At 37.5% G+C, this 26525-nt stretch overlaps 2 protein-coding genes across 3 annotated transcripts; one reads left to right on the plus strand and one right to left on the minus strand.

Moving 5' to 3' along the window:
- Positions 1–1447: 1447 nt before the first annotated feature.
- LOC136256006 (uncharacterized) lies at positions 1448–26475 on the minus strand. Its single transcript, XM_066048917.1, has 12 exons — positions 26350–26475; positions 25019–25336; positions 24414–24577; positions 23702–24323; positions 12774–13076; positions 9273–9451; positions 8411–8936; positions 7567–7869; positions 6946–7151; positions 5301–5922; positions 3520–5248; positions 1448–2235 (listed from the first exon to the last, which is right to left on the minus strand). Exons 2-12 carry the CDS (start codon positions 25332–25334, stop codon positions 1575–1577), a joined length of 5631 nt encoding a protein of 1876 aa, XP_065904989.1. The 5' UTR covers positions 25335–25336; positions 26350–26475; the 3' UTR covers positions 1448–1574.
- LOC136256053 (uncharacterized) lies at positions 10433–20885 on the plus strand. 2 transcript variants are annotated; one of them, XM_066048977.1, is made up of 2 exons: positions 10433–10559; positions 19762–20884. In XM_066048977.1, exon 2 carries the CDS (start codon positions 19777–19779, stop codon positions 20683–20685), a length of 909 nt encoding a protein of 302 aa, XP_065905049.1. In that variant the 5' UTR covers positions 10433–10559; positions 19762–19776; the 3' UTR covers positions 20686–20884. The 2 variants fall into 2 exon arrangements, with proteins under 2 accessions (XP_065905049.1, XP_065905055.1); XM_066048983.1 differs by having other exon boundaries at positions 10468–10553; positions 19762–20885.
- Positions 26476–26525: the final 50 nt, after the last annotated feature.

Raw genomic sequence — 26525 nt, forward strand, 5'->3', positions numbered from 1 at the left:
AGTTATTGATAGTATCCCAGGAAGCTGAAACATCACGGCTCCATTAAAATGATGTACAAAAAATACAATAGGTACAAGAATCCTTACAAAACATGCATAAATTATAAGTAGGTATACCGCCTTGGTTGTCAGCAAAAATGTAAGTATAATCAGAAAATTCATTGAGTGAAACACGTTGATTATTATGTTGACAGTAGGACTACAGCTAATATTTTGGGGGTTCAACAAATGTATATTTTGGGGGTTCAACAAATGTAAATTTTGTGGCATAGCATAGACTTTGTAGAGCATGTATGGTAATGTTTCTTTAATATGAATAAAGTGAATCCAATTAATGTATGCATATCACTTTGTGTCTTGTACCTCCTAGTAAACTAGTGCAGGTAATATGTCTACAAGTACACAGAAAAATTTGGAATTTTCAACTAGAGTAGGGACCATAGCACATCGATAAAAAGCACTGAAACAAGCTGGAGTAGTTCACGATATTAGTGTTATATCCCTACTGTGCATTTCCATTATGGTTTCTTGAGCACAGTAGGGATATAACACTTCTTATTGTTTTACTGTGATTTAATATTGTGCACTACTCCAGCACTTTTTATCAATATAATATATATATATCTGTACACTTGTAGGTCACATTCCTCAAATTCAACAATGCTTGCAATTGGAATTGCTATATGTACAGTGTTTTACACTTGTAATGTTATATAACTACAAGTTTCAACATTTGCACATGACCGAATTTGTAAATAGGGGATCTTCCACACACATCCAATCTTGGAAGACCAAAGCTCAGTTTTCAAGACACCACATAAAAATCTGAATTTTTTCAACCAATTAAGACATGTTGATGCTAACTGCTGACCAAATTTCAAGGCAATAGCTTGTCAGTATAAATCATCACAGTTGGTTATTTGGATGTGCGTGGAAGATCCGTTTTCGCAATCCGGTCAAATTTATAGCATTAATCAGTATAATTATACAATGTACTTATAATGCTAATGCCATTTCTAATGCATAACATTAAGTTAAGTATCTTTTTATCCTAAAAACACCTGCCTCTGGCTGCCTTGTGTATACAGCAGCACTTTCCACTGGGTAACACGTGTAATGTCTCAGTACTTGAATTTGCAAACCACAACGTTTTGTCTTTTTATTCCACTTAACACTGAGTTGTTTGCAGAATATGTATAATTATGACATGGGACTAAATTATAAAGTTTGTGAATTTCCATAATTATTCTACAACTGTAATTATAATAGGGAAATCGATATTTTGAAACTTTATGACTAAAGATCTAGATAGAATCAATACTTAAGGCTATAGCTATAACAGAGCTTTCTGCAATATCTTGGGAGCATGATAATAAATTCTTGAGTAGGCAATTTAGGTAAGCAGTTATACATGCACGTGCATACATACTGTAGTTACATACACACGTCGTTGATAGTAATAATGTTTGTACCAAGTGTGAAAATATATAGCAGCAGTTAGTACAGCGTCTACCTCATACTATGGATTAACAGTTATGTGAGTAAATAGTATGTACGCAAAAACAATATTGTAGCTATGTGTGCATATATACTGGTGTTCTTTTGAGATTTGACAAGGCAGGTGGAATATTGGATGGATCAACACACATGGTAGCATAATACTCAAAATGATCTTCAACTTTGCCACACTCTTGTGTGTGATGGTCAACCACTGGGTTAGCCAGCAAGGAATGAAAATAACACCAGACATCTTTGAGAAATTTTGTAAACTTGTTTTTGTCTTCACTATCTGTAAACACTGAAACAAAATTGGCAGGAAGATCAATGATGTGTTCAAAATTGTTATCAAATATCAGCTTGCACATTTCTTGTCGATAAGCTGATCTGAACTGGCACCAAATGGACACTTGGTTGTCATTAGCTGTGGTTAAGTAATGAATGATAAATTTGACTTTAATCAAACCAAATGGTGCACCATTAGTACAAGCTCGTAAAAGAGGAAGCACGGAATCACTTTGCTTTGGCCGATATAGGATTACAGGCATGGGATCAGCACTGGTTAAATATTCTGTGCAGTTGAGGTCACAGGCAGTGGCATGTTGCATTATATTACCTTGAATGTTTTCATAAATCGGAACAGCACTACTTGTGGCTGTGCTGCCCATACAGCAGTTACACAGTTCTGAACAGTACAGACAACTTGGGAAGCATCTCATGTCAAATGAAGCAACATAACTGCAAAAAAGGTAGGTAAAATAAAAATACATGAACACTACTGTATGAATGTATACATGTCACAGTAGCTACATATTATACTACCATAAAAGGGTACCCCCTAACCTTATGTTTATGTGTGACCTAATTTATGAAGGCTTTCCATAAATTATACTTAATGACTGCTTACTGCAGGCATATTAAAATTTGTCTGCTTTCTTCAGTTAAACTTTCATGACTTTAAACTTAGTTTACGCTCAATTTTAACCCTAGTTAAATATTTAATAGCCCTAATTAAACATTTAATTGTTTGCTTTTGCCCAAATGCTTAGATTATTCATGCCCAGTCACATAATAGAGAAAATGCTCAGAATTTCTAAAATACTGTGCATGTATGTAAATGTAATAACACCATATAATATCACTTTTTTTCATTGTAAAATAATTTTCATATGCAAAAAAAAAATATGAAAATTTCTTAGACAATTTTTTTTTGCAAAAGATCAAGATACTCTAATAGATCTAGAGCAGTCATTCATGTACATCATATGAAAATATTGTTATACATGAAAATTTTAATCATGAAATTTTTGCATGAAAATAATACAAATTGCAGTTTCAAGTGATTGTCTTTTATGTACTGTATTCATTTGAGTGCTGAAGTCAATGCCAGGCCATAAACGAAGGCACTGGGCACTACCTTAATACAAGGTATTGTGCGAGATTGCAATAGCTTAATTTGTATATAGAACAATTAAGGCTTAATGAAACTTGCAACTTGTCAAAATGATATCAACAGCAGTTGCTACAAGATTTTTCAGCTGGTTTACAAGTAGATTATAAGACATATACACTCAGGCATCTATATACGGATAAGTACTGTACTTGATTCATGATGAGGCTAAGATCTGACTGAATTTAGTTAAAAATTTTACTATTACACCATTTCAAAATTAAGGCACACAGAGTATGGTTACTAAGCTCTAGAGACAAGCTGGTTGTGCATAGCTATTATACAATGCTAACATTGCACAATTTCTAGTACTACACGGAAAATATTTTATTGTGTGCCAATAGGAACCACTCTGACCATGTATTACGGTGGCAACTCACAATTCCTTCAAATTTTATTTATATATGTAAATGATCCCTACATTCAGCAGCAGCAAATACATACATGGGTGGGTATTGTATGTACATACACCATTATTTTCAGCAACAATCTTATACTACATGCACCTGTACTGATTTGTTGCCTATATAAATTATGTCTGATCTAAAACTTGAAGCATGCTCTAAACTTACTTAAGCTCTTGTAGCCAACAGACAAGTGCTTCTTTTGTAGCAAAACCAGCTTTAGACACTATTTTAGTAATTCGAGTTTGTAGTCTTTCTTTAGTCTGAAATTCCCGTTCAACTTGAGGAAGAAAGGCCTTACCAGAACCACCTTGAATGACATCTTCAACATTGAGATTATCTTCAGACAACTTGTATGTAATCCATATAGCATAGCCTTTAGTCTGTAGAGCAAAAATTGATGAAAGTTTGGGATAATTACGCTGTCCTTTGTTTCTCAGCACAAACACACCAAGGTGATCATCTTCCTTTGTTTTCCAATGATGTAAAATGACTTGGAAAGTTTTATCAGACTTCAGAGCACTCATTAAACGCTGTATAATATTTCCAGTTCTGTCAAATGGTGGTGGTAGAAAGTCAAGAGTAACAACTTCTTCACCATGTAGGGTTTTACCAAGTACACTGGAGAACAACTCCACTTCTTTCTCAGCCCAAAGCTTATTAGCAGGTACTGTGACCTTGTCTCTAGGCATGTTGTAAGTTCTAGTTGCAACTAAAGCCGCTGCACTTTCATATTCTGCCCACAGACCTTTCGGAAACAACAGGTACCTTCTAATAGCTGACGGGATTACAAACTGAACACTCCCTGGGCTCACCATACATTCTGAAGGTATAAACTTGAAACACTCATCATCGTAACTGACTACAATGTTGATAATTCCAATGCTGCCCAACAACAGCTCTGGCTTCCGATCGGACACACAGGCACCATCGTGGAGACGGTAAGTAAAGAAAGATCCTATCCCACTAGAAAACAGAACTTTAGCCATATGCGGTGGCAAGCATAAGTCTTGCAGAGCATTTACCGGGGAAATGAATAAAGCAACTTTTGGGGCTAGTTTGTTACTTGCAGTATTCTTATCCAGTAGAATATTACGCCATGTTACAAAACACTTGTACCATTCCTTGATGTTTCCATACCGGCTGGGGTTACCTTGTGAAGCCAATGTAAACATTCTAAAGACAATGCTAAGGCAAAATTGATACAACCAATCTTCAGGAGCACCAGGAGCTTTTAAGACAGATATTGCAACTTCATCATCAGCTACACGAAACTGCTGCATAGTTTCACCTTTGTTACAGTAGAGCCTATCTACAAACAATGACTTGAAAGCATTCTCATACTTACTGAACAAGTTTTCACAAGATCTACACAGCATTGTAAAATAAATCTGCCCAGGACCTTGTAACTTTCCTACCCCTTTCCATGTCACATCAAAAACTTGTTGAGAACTGGGATGGAGGAAACTGTTCATAAATCGCAGTAGTGATTCAGGCCATATGTGACTGTGGATAAGCTTTTCTCCTTTGCCACACCGTTTACGACACAGCAGACATCTGGACAATGGCTTATCTCGGGAGTTAAAAATACAGTCCAACATGGCCAGATCTAAATGTTCTGAATTAATGTGCTCATCTGAAAACAGTTGATGATCATATGCAGTACCAAGGTATTTAATGGCCTGCCTGGCACTATCGTACTTTTTAGAAATATCCTTTTCAGTTGACACAGGTGTTCTATACACCTTGTAGTACACTTCTCCAAGTGTTTGGGTTGCTTTCACTTGTGTAGACGTGTCCTTACAATCGTTTAACAGCAGCTGGAGTTTTAGAATGCATTCATTATATCTTCCTGTCCTTAGCATTGCAATCGCATCAGCATGTTCATCAGACACACCTACATGTACGTAGAAAAATTAATATCATGAGTGACACAACTATATTCTTACCTGTAATATTAGGAACGTCATATCCAGCACATAGTAAACAGTAAAAAGTGTCCACCTTAAGAGACTCATTTTGCAAAAGAAGCTGTTGCAAGCTTGCAATTATTTCAGTGTGATTTTCTTTTATTTCAATAGAAACTTTTGGAAGTATACAGAATTTGGCCATCAGCTTTAAAGTAGCCATAAGCAACTCAACCTCTTGGTAATTCTGAAGTAGAAAACTGATACAGTCTAGGATTCCAGCTTTAATTAATCTTTCGGCATTAGATGGATTTGCTATGAGATGCTCACAAAATGATAACAGATACTTCACAGAATTTTGTGAATCTGTAGAATAAGCTACCCACATGGCATGTTCATTTTCTTGCCCATAAGTGGCATTTGAAACGAGTTCAAATATGAAACTTATTTCTGAGTCAGTCAGTGCAAAATCCTCAATATCTCCTGGCCAATGTTTACATAGAATGCTGAGAATAATTTTTGCTAGTGCAGCACATCTACCAAAATTCACCCTGCAGTACCAACATGACATTACCCGAGCAATCTTGAAATACCCACACAAGTCATTGTTAGTAGCACACACTGACAGAATGTACATAATCGGTTCTGCTACTCGAAGCAATATCTACATGACAGGGAGGAATTTAATCAATAACATATACACACATCACATGTATGTATTAGTGCTATAAACTAACATGTAACACTTTCACACCTCAGATCAAAGGAGCCACCTGGGCTACATTTCGTATGTAGCTCAGCTAACCGGGCTACATACGAAATGTAGCCGGGCTACAACTGGGCAGTGATTATATAGACGTTGAGGCCAAAATTGATTGTGGGGATTGATTAATACTCACGTGATTAGGATGCACGACTTGGATTTCGCCATGAAAACTACTCAGACGGAGAGCGCTTTGTTATCCTCGCCATCCTATGAGCTGAAAAACGTTGGGCTAAGGTGAAAACTAGCACTGTAGCTTATTCATCAATCGTTTCCACACGTTTTCAAATATGGACATGCCCCCATCACAAAGCTACCACACTGCATGGAGTAACCACTCTACAAGTAAGCTTACCTATCTAGGCCTTTGGTCAACTCCGTAATTATTCTATAAACGATTCAATAGCACTGATTAAAACATTAAATTCACATAACCAAAATTCTCAGTGATATTTCTAGGATATCAGTGTCTGTTCATCATAACCGAACATAACCAGAACGTACTAGCTGCTGACCCATAACCAAAAATTTTTGGTAAGCATATATAATATATTCAGTGGTTGCACTCGTATTGGCTAGGGTGATTGATAGCTCTATACAGGCTACCAGCCTGATGAGTGTTTCACAGTTCGCAATCGGATAACAGAATGTTCAGATAATTGATGGCCAGATAATGGAGGGACTTAGTTAGTTAGCCAGAAAAAAGTATGGTTAAATAAAAATTAAAAATTTTGTTGAACACGTTTGAAGTCACTATGAATTTACACTATACTGCCATAGTCATCTTGAAGGAAAAGTAAGGCTGATTGTTAAGTGATATTCTGTAGGAAAACACAACCCCATACCTTGTTTACAATACACAAAAATAAAGAATATATGTCCAATAGCTCATTAAATTATCAGCATACTGTCTAGTAGTCTTACCCACTCAATGTCCATTGTGTGGTGACTCTGAAGTGCATAGAGTGTAAACAACCCATCCATCAGTCTATTGATAATCCCAGAATGTGCCAAAATCATACAAAATTTAGATGACTTTTGACAGTGGTCTCCGAAGATTAAAAATATTCTCTCCAATCGTAAGAATGTAGAGGCTGTCACCTTAACCAGATCATTGTTCTCTCGAATCCCTGTAAAGATTTCGACTCAGTTTACAATCATGTAACATATATGTATTATAAACACACATGTACGTAGCAAGTACTGCATTGCTACCTGGTACTGTTGTGCTTTTGTGGCAATTTGTATATACTAAGATTTTAAAACCAGAAATAGTGGATGCTTTAGTGTAAATATTCATGACAAGTATAGTTGAGTAACCCAGTAGCAAACTACCAGCTATTATAGTGATGGTTCAACCAACTTTGATTGTTTAAACTTTGCTAGCTACATAACTTATGAAACTACCCAGAAATAATTTTAAAACCAGCATTATATTACAAGTACATATCAGAGTGCAAGTGCCACCACATGCATACTTATAGTACATGTTTTGTCGTCTCTCAAAGCTTTGCCTATATACATGTGCCTCTGGATAAAACTCACTTTCAAAACTAAGTGTGATGAGTGATTTTAGCAGAACAACAAAATGTGTCATCTGTGAAACAAGCTTGTGGAATGCTACCATTCCCAACTTGGTGGATGAATGGATTGAGAGCTGAGACAAATCATTAAATAACAGATCAGACATTCCAACTGTCATAAAACTCTCTTCATCAAGTGGCACGTACACCTCAGCTAAGTTGTCATCCACAGGATCTGGTGACACCACTGCTCTGATGGAGTTGATAGCACAACACATCCAGTATAGAACTTGATTGTGCTCATCCGTTTCTTCTAGTGGTTGTGCTATACGTAGTTATAAATTAATAAAAAATATAAGAAATGCACTCATAGAATGTACACATACAGGTAAGTGCATTGTGTCATAAGCCAAGAAATTTTTGTGAAATACTAGGATTTTGTGAACGTCTTATCCAAGAAAGTTAAAATATTTTACAGCCTATGTACAAGTTGGATGGAGATCAACCACAAAAATTTGTTCCACAAAAATTACTAATTTTGCTACTTTTAGCAATCCACGAAATTTAATACCACAAAATATCTTAATAGCCGCACAATAAACTCCTATTTTCGGCAATTTGTTTTTGTAACTTGTGGTTTCTCATTTCTACAAGAAGAGCGAGAATTTGCTGTTCCATGTGTTGTACATACCTTATAAATGCTAAGCTAGGGGTTAATTAGGGTCTCTGGAAGAACAGCCCGAGTAGCCAGTCCTCACTATTCACTACTGAAGGGATACCCTTCAAGAGTGAAACACATTTGGTTATGCTACGTTACGTACTATATACAGCAAATCAGTAACTCTAAGAATACAGTAGATACTTACTAGCATTCTGAATAGAGAGACTCCTCAACTGGTAAAGCAATTCAGTAGCCTCCCCTTTAATCATTTTGACAACTGTAGCCACTTCTGCTTGTAAACGGTGATGCACTGGTTCTAATGAATCCTCCACTGCTATTTTTACAAAGCAATCGTGGAAAATTTTCTGATTAGCTGGATTACACTGCAGTAGAGCTGTTATCATAAATGTAACATCAGAAAAGTTAACATGAATGACCAAATTAGTGTTAAGTGCTGAAGTAACACAGAAAATTTTCTTAGGATTTTTTGAACTATTGCAAAGAAGCTTCAACAAACTGAATGCTTCAGATTCCAGCACTTCAGTTAGTTTCAAGTTAAGTTGGATGTTACTTGAAAATGCAGCCAGCAAAGACTTGGATGAAATGCGGTACAAGAAATCCTCATGGACACAAAACTGCTCTACCAGTCCAGATGGTAGCAATTCTTGTGACATCACTCGTGAACATTTCAATAGGATCAACAGTATTAGCTGAACAAGGTAATGAAGACCCTGCAAAAATAATTATAATAATAAGCACAAAAGTCTATACCAGGTTAACAAGGTATTTAATAGGAAACATGGAAAATGCACAGCACTAATGATACAGCATTGAGGCATATTTTGTAGTGAATATACGTATGACATTAAAATCGCTACGGTCATTTCTTTGTTGCCATCTTTGACAGCACACTTTTAGAATTTTTGCACAGCTTAGGTTAGATGACCACTTTGTACCTAGAGTATAATTACTTGGATAAATATATTATGCGTTCACAGGGCAATTGATACACATGTACATACAGTATATGTATGTTTAAGTACATCAATATATAGTAAATAAATGACCTTATGCCAAGCAGGAACTAGTAACAATATCTCTATTTCCTTAACAAGTACATCTAGTACTCCACTCTCTCTCAACTGCACCCTACCATGATCACTTGTATTAGAGATGAAGTAGAACATCACATGGAATAACACTAGTGGATGCATCAGTGACCAGTTAGATTTTTTCAAGTGCTCCTCTACAAGATATCAATTTTTCACTGACTAGTTGTATACATGTGCGCATGTGATATATATATATATATATATATATATATATATATATATATAGTGTGTGAGAGTCCTGTAATGTACGTATCAGTTGACAATAAAGTTACTAAAATCCCAAACCCAGTGGTGTGGCCAACTTTGAAACTTGCTTTTGCCAGTATATTTCACAGTAAATGTAAAACTGTAGCCAAGATTTTATGTGTTGTATTTTTTATGCTTTTGCATCATACACATTCAATTGGATCAAATTTTGTTGAATGTTCTGGTAGATAACACTAATATTTTAATAAGAAATTAATAATGTATTTAGGTACAATATAAACCAGTCATGACTGTTCCATTACATTATCTCAATTGGATGCTTATTACATTTTCATGTTATGTACATGTAAATTCTTGACTTGACTTCTTTTCTGCTGCAGATACATGTACCCTGACAGTTTACCAGGACAAATTCAGGCAGTTTTGTGGACTACCATATCATTAAGTACGGTAGTACTTAATGGTAGGGATCGTCAAGGTTCACGATTTCCCGCCAAAAATTTACGCACCAAAAACAGACTTGCAAAACCATCTCGGCGATTCAGCAGTATTGTATTACAAAAGTGAAGCACGATTTCGCCTTCAAAACGGCACGAAATGCATCCTATGAGTTTCCACGAATTTAAAAAAAAATTCTATCTGATCGAATTTTCTAGTGACTGACTCCCTAACTGATGCCTTCAGCCAGGCCTAGCGGGAAGATGGCAACAGCTACAGTCCTACTTCTTGCATGAAAACGGCTCGCTTTGCCTATAGATTAAACCTTTCCTACACCGATAGAAATACAATCCTTGCGCTAGGGTCTTACCTTTCATCGTTCTTTAATGTCGCCATCGTCCTGGATTCACTACAGGTAGTGTTAATAACTCCACAAAATGGCTTCAATGTACGGCGCCGTCCGTTTCAATAAAAGTGCTCGCTAAATAGAGTAATCATAATCTTCGCAGTAAAATATTCGAATACACATGGTTGAAAGTTCGAAGTTGATTTTGAGCAGGAAGAGCGAGCTGTTCACAATCGGGAAGCTTTGTACGTGTAAGTGAATATATTTAGCGACTTATATCTTTTGTTTCTGGCAAAGTTAACCAGCAAAATTAATATTGCTTGCGTTTGTAAACGCATTTCTTTGCTGTAAACAACGTATCTACCTCAAGCATTTGAGCGATATTAGAAATAATTCGTAGCAAAATAGCGTTAGCTAAGGGTATTGTGGTTATTATTGCTTTGTGTGTTTTCTCTGAGGCAATATTGGGTGCGGCAATGCCTTCGAAGGAAGCGGCGCGGAAGAGTAGAAAGAAGGAGAATAACAGGGCGTACTATGAAGCTCATAGAGAGTCTATACTCTCAGAGAGAAAGGACAAGTACAGCAGTGAATGCCGATCACAGCATCATGCTAATGAGTACTAAAAGATAAGATTCATGCAATGTTTGTAAAAAGTACACAAACAAGTGGAACAAAAAATTGTGACTGGATCTACGAAAACCGTTCTTATCGCCCAAGACAGGAAGTTTGATTTTTTCACACAAACACAAAGCTTAATGAATGCACTATCAAGTTTCACTGCCACAGTCGACCAGAGTAAAGTGGTCTGCTTTTGCTGGCTGCTTTTCTAGAGCACAGTGGCGAGCCGTACGAGTGGTCTGGGGTCTTGATGGAGCCCTGGCCAACCAGGAGATGGCTGTGTGTGGCTGTACAGCTCTGTGGTGTTGGACAATGACCTGTGCTGTAAATTTCCTTTCATTTTAGCCAGTTCTGAGCCCTGAATGGTCTATAACTTGGCCTAATTCATCCCAGCACTTCTCTTTTCAATTTTTGAACACCATCTTGCCCGCCTTCCAGGGCCCCCGCCTCCCACCCTTCTGGAGCTCGCCTGATACAGACAACCTCAGTTTAAAAACTATCTAAAATGGCGGGAAACTTAGCTGTTGACTACTTCAGTGGATGATCAGGAAGGTAAGAAATTGTTGTGAAACGTGTGAAAATTTGGTATGCGTAGCTACCACCATTGGCCAGCTACAACACACAGAATATTTAAAACCGACGTTTCTCGATACTTTTAAATGGGCGATAAGACCGGTTTTCCCAGAGACAGTCACAAATTAGGAATTTTCAATATGAGTAGGGATCAAAGTAATAAAAAGTACTGAAACAAGAGAGATTATCTACCACCTGAAGTCATGCTAGTACACACGTAATCCCTACTTCAGTGCCATTATATCTTAAATCTTGGCAACTGAAGTAGCGATTACGTGTGTACTAGCATGACTTCAGGTGGTAGATAATCTCTCTTGTTTCAGTACTTTTTATTACTTTGATCCCTACTCATATTGAAAATTCCTAATTTTTTGTTCCACTTGTAACAACTAAACTTTTGCGATAAACTACAGTAAATTTGGTGAATTGGTGATTTGTCACTAAACCGTCAAATTTAAAATTCATCAATATTTTCATACCTTGTGTCCAAGCTTTGATAGCAGCTGTTGATGTTGGTCTTGGCAAGCCAAAAGCGGCTTGATAGATACATGTAAGCATTAACACATCTTACTGATAAATTAGTATGGTTCCAAGTGGGTGTGGCTCTCAATAGAAGTTACCTGCTATAAGACTAAACCAGAACTGCCCCCACATAAGCTTGTAGACAGCAACAGACATGGATTCGTGCACACCCATATAATATAAATGGGTGAGAGGCTCCATTTATGCCTACAGTTTATCAGTGAGAGCATTTTGTCAAATTAAAATCTCGCTAACTGCACCTTTTTAGCAATTGCTAAATATCATTTTCACCAGTATATTTGTTGTTACTGCGTACAGTAATTTGACAGTACACATTGGTGTAACTGCAAAAAATTGCAGTAGTCATGGTGATATTTCAAATATATACATTGTCCAATTTTGCTTTATAGATGTACTATATTTAGCTTTTCCTAAGTACCATCCAAATTTGAAGTAAATTGATGTTCCATGATAATATAAGCTAAGAAGGATAAAAATTCAAAGACAGTTACAGACTTTGAATGTGTTAACACAAATTTGGTATAGCAAGTGTCCAACCCTGGGGGAATTTATACTGTCTGGGCAGAACTCTGTTACAGATCAGTGACTTTTTACCTGCAGTGGCTTCTCTTGGCCACACAACAGTCTACCAAGTGTCATGTATGTGTGTGTGCGTACATGCGTGTGTGTGCATGCGTGTGCGTGCATGTGTACTGTACATGTGTGGGTGTGTGTGTGTGTAAGTAACACACCCCTACATATCATCCACATTGAATAATCACACAGTAATTTTAGAAGACAGCGAAGTTCATCTTGACATTTCTCAGTAATCACTGACGCATCCAAGTGCTCATCTAAGGCCATCAGGTACCGCAAAATGCATAAAATTTCTGAGAATTGTACTTTCAACTCATAAAAATTCATTTCAATAATGTGCTTAGCCATTTTATTCCTTAGGAAGAAGTGTGAACTACCTCTCAAAAGTACCTTCAGTATATCAACTATTTTCTCTTCTTCTCTATTCTCACTATTAACAACATCAGTTGTCTCCAGCTCTACAGTAACATATAAGGGGCTGGTTATATGTGTACAACTTGATGTAACAATTATTATATTTAGCAACAGTGTATGAGAGAGTCCATATAACTACAGCAACTGGTAATTTTTTACTACTACTAGTAATTGGCTATTAATGATGTACATTTGTAAACTGGACTCAAACAAGAATTACCTATTATTAGATTTTAGTTGCAACAACAACATTTCATGGCTGTCACCTTTAATTATGCAACCTTTTAAACCCAGGTGTTTTGAAGACTGCAGCCACAGCTTGGCTGCTTTTTCATAGATTTCATCTTTTTGGTACATTCTATCATACATGCCATAAGCTGGCTCTGAGGCTTGCTTTTACAAGTATTTCATCTCCATCTACATGCATATATGAGCATAATTTACACTTGTATTTCATATTTCATTTGGCTTTGTTGTAGTATTTAATTGAAGTGCACATTACGTATAACACAATGCATGTACAATCCTAATACAGTAGGTTCCGGTTGTTATGTACATATGTAGGCCCTTGGTTGAACCTGGAGAACCTCTTTATATTTTTGTGTGCTTTTATTCTGTGGTGACTGTTCTATTAGAGTATATTGGTCTCACAATTTTACACCTGTTCGGGTTTTGCCTTGAAACTCTGTAGCTGTTACATTTAACACCAAAATTCACTGCTATGTGTGTTAAACAAAGCACAGCACCAACTTTTAAGTTATAGTTAAAACATCACTGTGAGTGTATGGAAAATACAGCACAAGGGACGTGTTGAGAGGCTAACACAGCACAAGGTGAAGCAGTGCTGCATTTGTTCTGGAGACACCCCTCTGAGTGCTGTCTTTCCTGACATAGATATGCACACATATTAGGCCTACTCAAAATTTTACCTATTGTACTTTGAGCAGTGCTCAAAAATCTATGCTTCCAAAATCAAGGTTATGCTCGAGAAATTAGTATTTCACTAGTGTTTCCTGACTGCTGTATTAGAGTTAGTGACTGTATTACAGTATCTTGATCTTATTTTTACTAAGTGTGAATAACCAAGAAATGATTGAGTTATTTTGTATGTTTCTAAATATGAAATCCAGTAATAATATGCATTGGTAGTGATAATTTCCTTTCTTTCAGCAAACACATAGCACATTTTAATTAAATTTAAATTATCTTACCTATTATGCTAGCATCATGCTTGACGCCTTTGGTTAAGTATTATGCTTTAAGTTACGCCAGCATAATTGGCTGGACCTAATTTACATACAATTAGACCAACACAAGGAGTAAAAGATGGATTTGTACTTATTAAGTGATGAGGTAAGAAAAGTAATGGTGATGCAAACAGGTATGAGAATGAAACAATTTAGTTTGTGTGACTATAACTGTAGCACATTCCACAAAATTGTGTGTAACAGCAAACAAATTACAACGATAAAAGTTTACTTATGTAAACAATAATCTAATCCAAAACAGCCAAGCTGTAAAAAAAGTGTGCGGCCCTCAGAAAGGCTATGGTGAAAAAAGATGTGAAATCCAAGGTGGCGGCCAAGAAATGGCTGTGATGGTAGGTTAATGGTAAAAATTTTAATAATGACAATTCAGGTAAATTTTGTGAAGCGGCACAAAAATTCACCTGAATTGTCGTTATTAAAATTTTTACCATTAACCTACCATCACAGCCATTTCTTGGCCGCCACCTTGGATTTCACATCTTTTTTCACCATAGCCTTTCTGAGGGCCGCACACTTTTTTTACAGCTTGGCTGTTTTGGATTAGATTTCATTTCTTTTTGTATTTGTATACCCCAAAGCCGGCCTATGGCCAGCTTTGGGACTTTTTTAACCTATGTTTTTTTTCTTTACTACAGGAAGAAGTAAAGATGAAGTAGATATACTTAAAATATTTTATCAGTAAATGTACAAATTATATATATAATACATATGTGACCGGATTTGCAAAAAGGGGCCTTCCACACACATCCAATTTGCCAACTTTCACAATTGATAACTTCAGATTGGAAAGAGCTATTGCCTTGAAATTTGGGCAGTGGTGATTTCTTTGCAGCTGAACTCTCCACGTGATGGTTTCTTTGTAGCTGAACTCTCTATAAAGGCAATTTCTTCTAGCTGATCTCTCTACAGGGAGATTTGTTTGTAGCTGAACTATCTACAAGGTAACTTCTTCTAGCTGATCTCTCTACAGGGTGATTTGTTGGTAGCCGAATTCTGTACAGGCGATGTGTTTGCAGCTGAGCTCTTTACAAAATGGTTTCTTTGTAGCTGAACTCTCTACAAAGTAACTTCTTCTAACTGATCTTTCTAAAGCGTGATTTGTTTGTAGCTGAACTATCTACAAGGTAATTTCTTCTAGCTGATCTCTCTACAGGGTGATTTGTTTGTAGCTGAATTCTATACAGGTGATTTGTTTGCAGCTGAGCTCTTTACAGAATGGTTTCTTTGTAGCTGAACTCTCTACAAGGTAATTTCTTCTAGCTGATCTCTCTACAGGGAGATTTGTTTGTAGCTGAACTATCTGCAAGGTAATTTCTTCTAGCTGATCTCTCTACAGGGTGATTTGTTTGTAGCTGAATTCTGTACAGGTGATTTGTTTGCAGCTGAGCTCTTTACAGAATGGTTTCTTTGTAGCTGAACTCTCTACAAGGTAATTTCTTCTAGCTGATCTCTCTACAGGGAGATTTGTTTGTAGCTGAACTATCTGCAAGGTAATTTCTTCTAGCTGATCTCTCTACAGGGTGATTTGTTTGTAGCTGAATTCTGTACAGGTGATTTGTTTGCAGCTGAGCTCTTTACAGAATGGTTTCTTTGTAGCTGAACTCTCTACAAGGTAATTTCTTCTAGCTGATCTCTCTACAGGGAGATTTGTTTGTAGCTGAACTCTCTACAAGGTAATTTCTTCTAGCTGATCTCTCTACAGGGAGATTTGTTTGTAGCTGAACTATCTGCAAGGTAATTTCTTCTAGCTGATCTCTCTACAGGGTGATTTGTTTGTAGCTGAATTCTGTACAGGTGATTTGTTTGCAGCTGAGCTCTTTACAGAATGGTTTCTTTGTAGCTGAACTCTCTACAAGGTAATTTCTTCTAGCTGATCTCTCTACAGGGAGATTTGTTTGTAGCTGAACTATCTGCAAGGTAATTTCTTCTAGCTGATCTCTCTACAGGGTGATTTGTTTGTAGCTGAATTCTGTACAGGTGATTTGTTTGCAGCTGAGCTCTTTACAGAATGGTTTCTTTGTAGCTGAACTCTCTACAAGGTAATTTCTTCTAGCTGATCTCTCTACAGGGAGATTTGTTTGTAGCTGAACTATCTGCAAGGTAATTTCTTCTAGCTGATCTCTCTACAGGGTGATTTGTTTGTAGCTGAATTCTGTACAGGTGATTTGTTTGCAGCTGAGCTCTTTACAGAATGGTTTCTTTGTAGCTGAACTCTCTACAAGGTAATTTCTTCTAGCTGATCTCTCTACAGGGAGATTTGTTTGTAGCTGAACTCTCTACAAGGTAATTTCTTCTAGCTGATCTCTCTACAGGGAGATTTGTTTGTAGCTGAACTATCTGCAAGGTAATTTCTTCTAGCTGATCTCTCTACAGGGTGATTTGTTTGTAGCTGAATTCTGTACAGGTGATTTGTTTGCAGCTGAGCTCTTTACAGAATGGTTTCTTTGTAGCTGAACTCTCTACAAGGTAATTTCTTCTAGCTGATCTCTCTACAGGGAGATTTGTTTGTAGCTGAACTCTCTACAAGGTAATTTCTTCTAGCTGATCTCTCTACAGGGAGATTTGTTTGTAGCTGAACTATCTGCAAGGTAATTTCTTCTAGCTGATCTCTCTACAGGGTGATTTGTTTGTAGCTGAATTCTGTACAGGTGATTTGTTTGCAGCTGAGCTCTTTACAGAATGGTTTCTTTGTAGCTGAACTCTCTAAAAGGTAACTTCTTCTAACTGATCTTTCTACAGGGCAATTTGTTTTTGGCAGAATTTTCTACAGGGTGATTTCTTTGCAGCTGAACTCTCTACATGGTGGTTTCTTTGTAGCTGAACTCTCTACAAGGTAACTTCTTCTAGCTGATCTCTCTACAGGGTGATTTGTTTGTAGCTGAACGATCTACAAGGTAACTTCTTCTAGCTGATCTCTCTACAGGGTGGTTTCTTTGTAGCTGAACTCTCTAAAAGGTAACTTCTTCTAACTGATCTTTCTACAGGGCAATTTGTTTGTGGCTGTATTTTCTACAGGGTGATTTGTTTGCAGCTGAATTCTCTACATGGTGGTTTCTTTGTAGCTGAACTCTCTACTAAGTAATTTCTTCTAGCTGATCTCTCTACAGGGTGATTTGTTTGTAGCTGAATTCTGTACAGGTGATTTGTTTGCAGCTGAGCTCTTTACAGAATGGTTTCTTTGTAGCTGAACTCTCTACAAGGTAACTTCTTCTAACTGATCTTTCTACAGGGCAATTTGTTCGTGGCAGAATTTTATACAGGGTGATTTCTTTGCAGCTGAACTCTCTACATGGTGGTTTCTTTGTAGCTGAACTCTCTACAAGGTAACTTCTTCTAGCTGATCTCTCTACAGGGTGATTTGTTTGTAGCTGAACTCTCTACAGGTGATTTGTTTGAAGCTGAACTCTCTAAATGATGGTTTCTTTGTAGCTGAACTCTCTACAAGTTAACTTCTTCTAGCTGATCTCTCTACATGGTGATTTGTTTGTAGCTGAATTCTGTATAGGTGATTTGTTTGCAGCTGAGCTCTTTAAATAATGGTTTCTTTGTAGCTGAACTCTCTCAAGGTAACTTCTTCTAGCTGATGTCTTTACAGGGTCACTAGTTTGTAGCTGAATTCTCTACATGGTGGTTTCTTTGTAACTGAACTCTCTACAAGGTAACTTTTTCTAGCTCATCTTTCTACAGGGTGATTTATTTGTAGCTGAATTCTTTACAGGTGATTTGTTTGCAGCTGAGCTCTTTAAAGAATGGTTTCTTTGTAGCTGAACTCTCTACAAGGTACCTTCTTCTAGCTGATGTCTCTACAAGGTCACTAGTTTGTAGCTGAGCTCTCTACATGGTGGTTTTTTTTGTAACTGAACTCTCTACAAGGTGACCTCTTCTAGCTGATCTTTCTACAGTGTGATTTGTTTGAAACCGAACTCTCTACAAGGTAACTTCTTCTAGCTGATCTCTCTACAGGGAGATTTGTTTGTAGCTGAACTCTCTACATGATGGTTTCTTTGTAGCTGAACTCTCTACAAGGTAACTTCTTCTAGCTAATCTCTCTACAGGGAGATTTGTTTGTAGCTGAACTCTCTACATGATGGTTTCTTTGTAGCTGAACTCTTTGCAAGGTAACTTCTTCTATTGATCTCTCCACAGGGTGATTTGTTTGTAGCTCAACTCTCTACATGGTGGTTTCTTTGTAGCTGAACAATACAAGGTGATTTTTTCTAGCTGAACTATCTCTTTTCATAGTTGCATGAACTCCCTACAAGGTAACTTCTTCTAGCTGATCTCTCTACAGGGTGACTTTTGTGTAGCTGATCTCTATACAGGTTTCTTATTTCTAGCTGATCTCTTGAATTCTCTTCAGGGTGACTGCTCTATTAGGATGACTGCTCTATTAGAGTATCTCGATCTCGCACTTGCTACACCAAGTTGGATTTCGTGTTATAACTCCGTGGCTTTAAGTCTTATTCTTCTACACCATTGATGAGCCTTTCTAAGATGATTACTCCATCTGTACAACGATTTTCAAAGCATTACCCTAAGCGGTTTATCTGGTAGGCGTGGCAAGCAGTCGTTTTTTTATTAGCTATCTCGATTGCGTAATTGTTACACACTGTTGGTTTTTTCGTTGTATCTTCCTGGTTTTTAGCTCGATTTCTTTCAAACCACAAAAGGTTTGAGGTTCAATAGTTAACCTATTCACCCACCGATTTTCAGCTTCTTCCCATACGCGGTTTACCCTGTAGGCGTGACAACATATTGGTGTTATTTTTCGTGAATAATCGCTCATAACTCTTTGCCTGTTTATCGTATTCCAGCCAAAGTTGGTACCGAGATGCGCCTTTATATCCCCCTTCTGTGTGCCAAATTTCAAGGCAATCGGATAACGCGTTCGCGTTTTATAGCAGTTTTTGTAAGTGTGCGACAAGAAAAAGAAAAATAAGAAGAAGAAGAAGAAGAAAAAAAAAACGAAGAAACTGAGCCAATTTTTGAAGTCGCATATCTCGGGAACGCGCGAAGCGATTTCGCTCAAATTTGGAATGTGGAGTGCTGCAGTTGGAGGGAATGTCCACAGCAAAAATCGTCTTGTTTCATCAAGGAAGCACAGAGCTACGGAGGTGCGAAAATTGCGTTTTCTTTCTTCCTGTCAATATACTCACGGGTGTTACGCGCCGGCTTCTTGGGCCGCACGACACACTACCGTGTGTCTTGATATGGTCCAGCTAGTGGTGGCATTTGGTGACCAATTAAGTGATGATGACGACACAAAGTATAGTACACACAATTGGATGTGTGTGGTCACCGGTTACACTGTGTTCACCAACTGTGACAATGTAATGCATGTCTGAACCTCATTCCAACTATAACCACAGAACCATACACTACTGGTCATCTAACACACCAGTTATCAGCATTCCCACTTGGAAAGTTGTAGATGGCTTTGTGCGCTTGTTGATCTCTACAGGTTATTGTCAATAAAATGTCAACAGATCAAGTTCATGCAGACAAATATGTTTCTACTGAAGTTGAGCTCTACTCTGTTAACAACACAAGTGAACCAACAAAACAAGCCTTCTTCTTCCCAACTATTAAGAAGTACCTATCATCAGAGGCTCCTGGTAAGAAGGTGTTAGATATTGGATGTGGAACTGGTGACTGGACCAAGTATGCAGCAGAGTGTGGTGCCAAAAGTGTTGATGGGTTTGATATCAGTGAAGAGATGGTTGAGTTATCTAAACAAGCAACTGCAGGTCTTATCAATGTCACCATATGTGTAGGAGATGCAACAAACATGACCTATGGTAACAACAGGTTTGACATTGCCTTAAGCTTTTATATAACATGTGTCTTGCACAAGGAAGCTTTCACCACACATTTTACTGAGTTGCATCGAGTTCTTGTACCAGGTGGAAAAGCTGTAGTCCTCAATCTTGCAAGGTCAGCATTTGATGTGATGTTCTTAAAAGAACACACTGATCAAGTAATGGTAGAAAAGAATATCAAGACTGCACTGGAAACACTACCACGTAATCCTACAAATCAACAGATAAATGAAGCACTAGCAGACCTTCACGATGTAGTACTAGTGACCTTTACACTTGACAGTACAGGACATTTGTACAGAGTGACCGACGTGAATCAGTTAACTAACGGTCAGGTAGTATGGATAAAGACACAGATCATGGTGTTCCCTGATTACTATTACAGTGCTGATTATATTAATGAGCAGATCAAAACTGCTGGACTGAGCATAGATTATATAGAGCACTACTTCACTGAGGAGAGGAGAATATCCTACAACAACAGCAAACCAAGAATCAAACTAGAGAGATACATTACAGAAGATCCACCTTTCCTGCTTTATCACCTGTCAAAATCAAGTAACTGATGTACAAACAAAATTTTCAAAGTTCAGAATTACATTGATTTATGTACTGTAGCTAATAATATTGTGGATTTACAGTATTTCAATATAATACAGTTGCAAATATGTACATACCATTACAAACAAATATTATGTAGTTATATGTAATAGACTGCACACTGTAGAATTGAAACATGCAGTGATAGTAGAATATGTGACCCACTGAGCAATAACCTGACTTGTTTGCATGTTCCTCGAATTTCATTTTATGACATTTTTTTGTCTAGAAGGAAAAAACAATAGACTGTTAAAAGTTTTAGCCATTTCTGGAATGTGGTTTTGGAGTTATAGTGATAGACAACAAGAAGAGCAAAACAATCAGTTTAACAGTGCTTATACGGAAAAATATTTACAGGCACTTGTTTAATCGATCATAACTCTTGAGTGCAATGGGTTACGGAGTTGGGACTTGTGCCATTCTATTCACCATGAACTGGGGCATTCATCAAGGTATAGTTTTCTACTTAAATGCACCCATGCTATCAAGCAAGAAGGTTGTTAAAGCTTAAAAATGAAGTTATGTTTTACCACAACGTAAACAAACACATGTAACTCATGTTTGCTCCATGATACAGAAACGGAACAAACATATTCCTACTCTCCATGAAGAGGTGAATCCACAGCTATATTAGATTATTCAATTCGAGTCTTTCTTCACTGTATACTGAAGCGATTAAAATGTTGCATAAAATTATTAATGTAGCATGTTTTTTTACCCAATATATTTCAATGGGATTTTTTCTCTAAATTAGAATTATGCAAACAAGTCAGGTTTTCACTCAGCGGCTCACATATGTAAGTCAGGCAAGGCATAAAATACAAGGACATTATAATAGCAAGTATAACAAGTCAGCATTGAAATCGGGTCACTACTGCTGACCCGGATGACCCGGATAGGAACCAGGTCAGACCTGGATTTGACCCGGATTGATTAAAGCCGAGGCATGCGATAAGAGCTATGTTTCGGGTAGTCTCAAGTGGGAAAGACTACGTTTTGAGCGTTCGATTCGTGTTGAGTAAACGAGTAGTTATGTGATAACTAAGCCGGTAAGTTTATAATTTAACATCAGTCAGTGGGTTTTGGTTCCACGTAGCTACTGCAAGTTTACAGATAGCAATTGGGTGTGGCTTCATGCATACCCAGCATTACAATTTCCCGATATATTGAAGTGGGCGTGGCTCACAAAAGTACTTATCTTGCTGCAAGACTTGACTATATACAACTCTTACAATAATCTATTAGTGGGCGTGGCTCCACGTAAGCTTGCAGACAGCCAACGGACACAGTTTCGTGCTAGACTGTACTTACTACTAAATGGGCATGGCTGAGCATATGTTTGCAATGCGATAAGTGGGCATGGCTCACGAAAGAGCTATGCGATAACCTTTATAAGTTTCCATGTCGCCAAACAAACAATTTCGTTTCTCACGTGATCCAATCCGGGTCAAACCCGGAATATTTGTAAACCGGCTCTGACCCGGACAACCCGGAGAAAATGTGACCCGGTTGACCCGACCCGGTTTCAATGCTGTAACAAGTAGTTCAAATGTTACTTATATACTTAGTATTAGATGTCAAGATATTTATGTAACACTTTGCATGGGAAGGTCAAAAGAATTTTCTGGATACATAATTGATATTACCCTGTGGGGAGGGCTCTAGTTATAATGCTTTCTTACTACTGAACAAATAGAACAAAATTTATTTGAGTAAGGATAAAAAACCAAGGAAACAAGGGAGGTCATCTGCACCGGCAGCTATACTTGTGGACATTTAATCCCTACTTCAATCATCATTTTGTTATGACCAAAGTAGGGATTAAATACCCACTAATATGGCATGTCAGGACCAGAGCCTAGAGATTTTGAGTGGTCAGGTCATCCATGAACTGCAATGGAGGTCATAGTCAAGCATACCACTCTTTTATTACTCTGATATGATATTTAAACCAGAGATAATCTGTTTTCATGTGATACTCAACTGCATGTGCTAATGCATACCAAGCTAGGGGGTCTGGGGGCATGTTACCCCAGGGAAATTTTTGAAAATAAACTTGTGTTCCTCTCCATTCTATAAACATCATGGATCTATCCTGGTAATTTTGTGCTACAGTATACCCAGTAGCTAATTTTACTTTCATGATACAAATTCTGAAAGCAAAGTTTAGCTATATAGAAGCAACATTGATTATAATGGCTAATGCATTTATGTGCATGATCAGTGCAACGCCATGCAGATGACTCACTGGAGCTTTTGAAAAGCAAAGAAACAAGGGAGATCATCTCAAGGACCAGAGCCCACAGTCCAGCTTGTCTGGCATCACTTTTCAGCTACTTGAATTAGACAAAGTAAAAAGATCAAAATACTCTAATAGAGCAGTCATCAAAATTCTATGATACTCCTACTCAAATATAAAGTTTCTAATTTGTTGTTCTCATAAGCGATTTACCCTGTAGCTGTGAAAAAAATGATCTTTATTTAACACGAATAAACATCCATAACACCAAGAACATTTTTTGAATTTGCAGCAAACTTTGTATACAAATTCACTCTTTATCTGAGTTAAATTTCAATGCAATCAAGTTATGCAATTTTGTTTTACAACAATAACTTTTGCAAACTGTGCATAGAGAAAAAATCTTGGGTCCCCCTAAAAAATGAAGAAAATTGCATAGTTTCTACCAAATTTAATGTTTGTGTGTGCGCATGTGCATGTATGTGGTTGTGTCTGTGTGCATGTGTGGCCCTACCTGGCAGACAGCTACACATAAAAGTAATGCAATTTTGAAAAGGGACCATGGAGCTGCGGATGCATAGGCAAAAATCTAGTTCTCTTTCCTTGACAACATACCCACTATGTGGCATGCTGGCTTTCTTGGCATGGCACACTACTGTGTACAGTATATGTCTTAATGCTGCGTTCACCAGGTGTGAATCTTAAGACAGTACATACAAACATAATAGCCGTACAGTACTAACTTGTTGTATTATTTCCATTCATAATACTCCATATGACCTCAATCACAATATCCTGCAACTCCTCGCCAACAGTGAGTTGTTCTAATGTTGCCAACAATTCACCATGGTCTTTCTGTATACTGACCACATTACCAGCATGACTGCATACACTTTTAATTAGCAACAAAATGTTTCTTAAAGCATCATGAAGGGCTGGTTCTAGTAGCATAGAACGATAAATGTTGATGAAGACAGATGATCTCAGTGCTTCTAAGTTGTCAGGATTAGTTGTTAAATGTCTAAGCGTATTTAAAAACCCATTGACATGATAATCACTAGGAGCCTGCCTATCCATTATCCTTACGTATAGACTTTTAGTTTTAATGGCTAGCATAAGAATTTCTTGAACACTTGATATTTCTTTATCACTTAGTTTCACAAGTTGTAGAAAGTGTTTATCAATATTAGTTGATAATACTGCCAGAGCACTCTTGGCCATGACAACAGTGTTGAACTCAAACATTTGAGTGTAGTAGGCCAGTGACTGGTGAAGTTGGTTTTGTACCATGATGGTGACTGCAGTTTGTGAGTCACAACAACTGAACAAAAAACTCATCAATAATTTTACTAATGTCAATGTGTCCTGAGCAAAAAAAAACGAGAAAAAGGAAAACTCAGCATTTTGCATACACAAATGTCACAAATCTGAACACACTAAAAAATAAACACTTACTCCACTCAGAGTCATAAACATCTCCAGTTTCTTTAGGTGCTGAACAGCTAGCTGTACTATTCCACACTTAACACATTTATCTGTTAGCTCAGTCAAACTAATACAATAGTAAGTCAATATCAGGGGATGTTGTGGAGACAGTGAAACACCTTGCATCACTGTATCTATAACAAAACAACAGATAAACATGATCAACGATTCCCGTCCTACAAAGTTACCTAATTACAAGCATCATGAGATTATCCATATACAGCTAGTAGGACCTTTACTACACACTGAAGCAGTGTGTTGGTTAATGCAGACAACTTCTGTAATCTGCATATTATTGTATGTCCATTAGAGTAGCAAAACTGCCACACTTGAGCAAGGGCTTGGACTAACTTAAACCTCAGGTGTATGATGTGCCAGGTAATGAAGCACTATCATTGCTAAACAGCTTGTTTAATAAGATTGATACCTGAACGATCTGAAATGGAATGTTATAATAGTTACATGTAACACTGCACAGTAGCACATGTACAGTAATATCAGAAGCACATCAAATTCTTATTCATATGATTATTGTGCTTATGGTTGTGTACATGACATAACCCTCAAAATCTTACTTTTGAAAAGCTGGAATGCCAATTTTGACAACAGCTGCATCATCTTTTCATTACTTTTCTTCATCAGCTCAAGCAAGTATTCAGACTGGTCCTTATCTCCTCTCTTTAGTACAATTGCTAAGTTCTTAACAGTGGTCTGTAATTCTTCATTATCAGCTGTACACCCTTTCTTGTTCAGATACTGTTCAATAGCTGCTTCTGTCTTTCTAAGGAAGATGATAACTTGCTGTAGTTTGTCAGATGTGGGGTGGTCTTGTTCATGTGAAGGCTTTGCATCTTGTGTGCCTTGATTAGTGTTTGTGTTATCTGTACTCATAGCTAAACCATATACAGAGATTATGTTAAACAGTATGTAGGCGCAGGGAAAGCAAAGGTTAGCATAAGGAGATAGCAACCTGTCGTACCGTATAGAGGGAAACTTTGGCGGGAGAAAACTTTGGCGAATTTGGCGATTCGCTACAAATTCGCCAAAGTTTAACCCGCCAATTGCTCATAGCACCTGAGATTAGCATCTTTATAGCTATGGATTGAGCTTGAATTCGCCAAAGTTTATTTCGCCAAATGCGATTTAGCTTGCCATTCGCCAAAGTTTACCCCCACCAAAGTTTCCCTCTATACGGTCAGGAGCTCATCGATGAGCTCCTGATACGGTATATCAAATAAAAAAAAATTGGCAAAACCAAAAATGAAATAGCGCTATTGTTAGTCTACTTTCTGGACAAGATAAACATTGTTGGCATGGTTATGTTGTCACAGTGTGGTACTGACATCAAATTGAAAACTCGAAGGGCAAATGCTGAATACTGCAGCCACTTCAGGTCTCTCACTCTTTATCTGTTTTACTCTTCTAACACACTTGAAATGTGGCCTCAGAAATTAATTTGTGCTTGGGTATTCCTCACCCAAATCATCCTCAGGTCTCTTAAATAGCACAGAAGAAACCTTGTTGGCTTGTTCTAACTGCAACACGCAGTCACTTTATAATGCCAGTAAGAATTACAAGACAGTTAATGCAATCATACACGTGATATGTCTAAAGTGTCAGTGACATGCAGCAGCTAGATGCTTCTAGCTGCATGTATTCATGTACAATCCCAAATCTTGGTGTCAGTCAGTATCCTGGCCACCCAGACTGACACCGGCTACCACTTGACTATTTAATTACTGTGTTGATCATAAATTCAAAGACTTCTATACTATTCTTTTTGGTATATAGCCATACTTTTAACCTCAACGGGTTCAGGGAATTCCTAACTTCTGAGCAGGACAGGCGGCTTAGTCTGTTGAGCGGGTTTCTGTATAGTTTTTATTTGTATGTACTGATTACTCACTGATCCACTACACCCACTACAGCTAGTAATCACAGAGCCTGTGTGCGCTTGTTTCTGCAGCTCTTCAGCTGTCCAATCAACACTTCAGGTGAACTCCTATAAAATGGCTGGCTAACAACGATTAAGTTTTCTTTGAGATCACGAGATGATGATGACGCATGACCAACCACCTCCGC

The sequence above is a fragment of the Dysidea avara genome, chromosome 1 (assembly GCF_963678975.1).
Source record: "Dysidea avara chromosome 1, odDysAvar1.4, whole genome shotgun sequence".
Classification (NCBI taxonomy): Eukaryota; Metazoa; Porifera; class Demospongiae; order Dictyoceratida; family Dysideidae; genus Dysidea; species Dysidea avara.

What these genes read in the sequence shown, in the direction of transcription:
- LOC136256053 (XM_066048977.1), top strand. Translation starts at nt 19,777, where the DNA reads ATGTCAACAGATCAAGTTCATGCAGACAAATATGTTTCTACTGAAGTT.
- LOC136256006 (XM_066048917.1), bottom strand. Translation starts at nt 25,334, where the DNA reads ATGAGTACAGATAACACAAACACTAATCAAGGCACACAAGATGCAAAG. An exon ending in GGCATTCCAGCTTTTCAAAA is followed by an intron (nt 24,578 to 25,018) that starts GTAAGATTTTGA and finishes GTTTTGTTATAG; the next exon opens with ATACAGTGATGCAAGGTGTT. An exon ending in TAGTTCCTGCTTGGCATAAG is followed by an intron (nt 8,937 to 9,272) that starts GTCATTTATTTA and finishes TTATTTTTGCAG; the next exon opens with GGTCTTCATTACCTTGTTCA.